The following is a 2150-nucleotide window of genomic DNA, read 5'->3' as shown; positions in this document are numbered from 1 at the left end:
AAACAGTTACAAGTTCTAGAAGCTTGTGAATTTTTGCTATATTAATATATTATAGTAGGTAGGATTGTATGTATATTCTGGGCAGGACACATAATATTAGTTTTAAAATATTTAGGAAGCTTTTTTTTTTCTTTCTTTTTTTTCAATATAATATATTTGATTTACCAAAAAAAAAATGTAGAAAGTTAATTCTAGAGGCGATCGATGCATGTAACAAGGAATCTTGGAATATATATATAAGCAGGAAAGATCGAGAATGGCATGAACTACATAAAAATCACATGATTCTACTTTTTGTGGTAATAGTAAAGATTCTTCAACAATCGACAAATACTTATTGTACTCTGTAATCTGTACGATCTTTTTTTAATTTCAATGGCCATTGATAAATAATCAGTACTTATTAAGAACTACAGGAATCACGCGACGTCGTTTTAGGCCACTCTTGTTTTTTTAGGCCACTCTTGTTTTTTTTAGGCCACTCTTCTTGACATGGATATTATTTATTCATGGTGGATAGAAACAAAACATTTTCTTGGAATTTTTTACAAAACTACTATAGCAACACATGAATTAACAAAATAAATTCTTAGATATAATCCTTCCACAAATATTTTTTTGCTAACTGATCAAGCAACATTTACATAGTTTTTATGGGAACCGTTAATAATAAGATTATTTGATAGGTTTGATCAAAATAAGAGAATAATTGAATTTGCCATCCTCTCTTGACCGTCTTTCAAACCTTTGTAGTTTGTACCATTTGACTTTGACTCTCTCTTTCTGAAATCTCTCATTCTCTCTCCTTTGGCTGCTTCTTCTCTCTACTTTTCTCAACTTTAATATTTTTCTTCAGTTTTTGAAATAAGAAAATAAAAATATGGAACGAATAATTTTCCCTAGCTCCCTCCATCTCTCTCTCTCTCTGGTTATCACAGAAGCTAAGCAATGAAGCTCTAAGTATCTCCTCTTCTTCTTCTTCATCTTCATCTTCAGTTCTCATAATCTTATATTGTGTTGGGAGAAAGTCACACGTGTGATCTTCCTACATGGATGCATTCTTCTTAACGGATGATCCCAATACCCGGAAACAGTTAATCGAGTCGCTAGCTCAATCTTTTGGATGTGTTTACGTTTGTCTTTGGTCTTATTATTTCCCTCGACCTTCTAAGTAATAATCATATATTCCTCGTTCTCGATCTTTACATTTATATACATTACACAGCAACACATATGTATATGTAACATGTTCACTCTTTGTAACGTAAATGTTTTTTTTATTAATCTCATGATGCATTTGATTTTGAGCTGCAGCTATTTGATATCAATGGATGGATATTACAATGAAGCTTCTGAAGAACCTTCTTCTTCTTCTTCTTCCGGAAGTTTAGCTAGAAGCTTATTCCATGAGTATCGCCAATCCGTTATCCCACTCCAAAATGGGTAAGATTGTTCATCAATTCAAGTCACACATGCAATGTTTATGTCCTTGAATATATATGTGTTTAGTACTAATCAAGTATATAATCAAAAATCTTAATTTCAGGCATGTACCAAGCATGGCGTTCATGAACAATCTTCCATACGTAGAGATTCGACCACAAGAGATTCAAAGACTTGCTTTTAACGACGCACAACGTCTATTCTATCAGGTCATTATATTATTACAATCACCACCACAACACCGTTTTTATTTCATATTTATCTGTTATAATTTCTATTATTATGATATTCACTAACAATCAATTCTTCACCTCTTTTCATTATTGGTCGCAGCAAGCCAGGATTCAGGTACAATATTTCATTTTCATTAATATTTCAACAAAACGTAATTAATACATGTAAATTTAATGTTATAAATGTGTTATGGATCAGACAGTGATATTCATGGGTTGCCGGAGCGGCGAGATCGAACTCGGAATGACATATGATGCTACAAATGTATGAATCTTTTTTTTTTTTTAATTTTATAAAACCATAGGCATTTATTAATCTACTTAAAGATTTTTAAATCTCTACATAATATAATCTCTATATGTCATTGACTCAAGGACAGATGAAAATAGAAGCAAGTCTTCGAGAATGGTTCCCTGAAGATTTCAATAGAAAGTCTTCTCCGGTAAACTCCGACTATCTCCGGCCACCGCATC

The 2150-nt window shown here is 32.1% G+C and overlaps 1 protein-coding gene across 4 annotated transcripts; it reads left to right on the top strand.

Moving 5' to 3' along the window:
• Positions 1-497: 497 nt before the first annotated feature.
• On the top strand, positions 498-2149 carry LOC9298684 (putative transcription factor bHLH041). 4 transcript variants are annotated; one of them, XM_021015793.1, is made up of 6 exons: positions 498-1171; positions 1315-1443; positions 1547-1652; positions 1777-1791; positions 1876-1941; positions 2052-2143. In XM_021015793.1, exons 1-6 carry the CDS (start codon positions 1050-1052, stop codon positions 2058-2060), a joined length of 447 nt encoding a protein of 148 aa, XP_020871452.1. In that variant the 5' UTR covers positions 498-1049; the 3' UTR covers positions 2061-2143. The 4 variants fall into 4 exon arrangements, 1 of the variants encoding a protein (XP_020871452.1); XR_002329948.1 differs by having other exon boundaries at positions 1547-1791; positions 2057-2149; XR_002329947.1 differs by having other exon boundaries at positions 1315-1652; positions 2057-2149.
• The last annotated feature ends 1 nt before the right edge of the window (position 2150 follows it).

This window comes from Arabidopsis lyrata (genome assembly GCF_000004255.2).
Source record: "Arabidopsis lyrata subsp. lyrata unplaced genomic scaffold ARALYscaffold_290, whole genome shotgun sequence".
In the NCBI taxonomy this organism is placed as follows: Eukaryota; Viridiplantae; Streptophyta; class Magnoliopsida; order Brassicales; family Brassicaceae; genus Arabidopsis; species Arabidopsis lyrata.
This window is presented reverse-complemented; position numbering and strand designations above follow the sequence as displayed.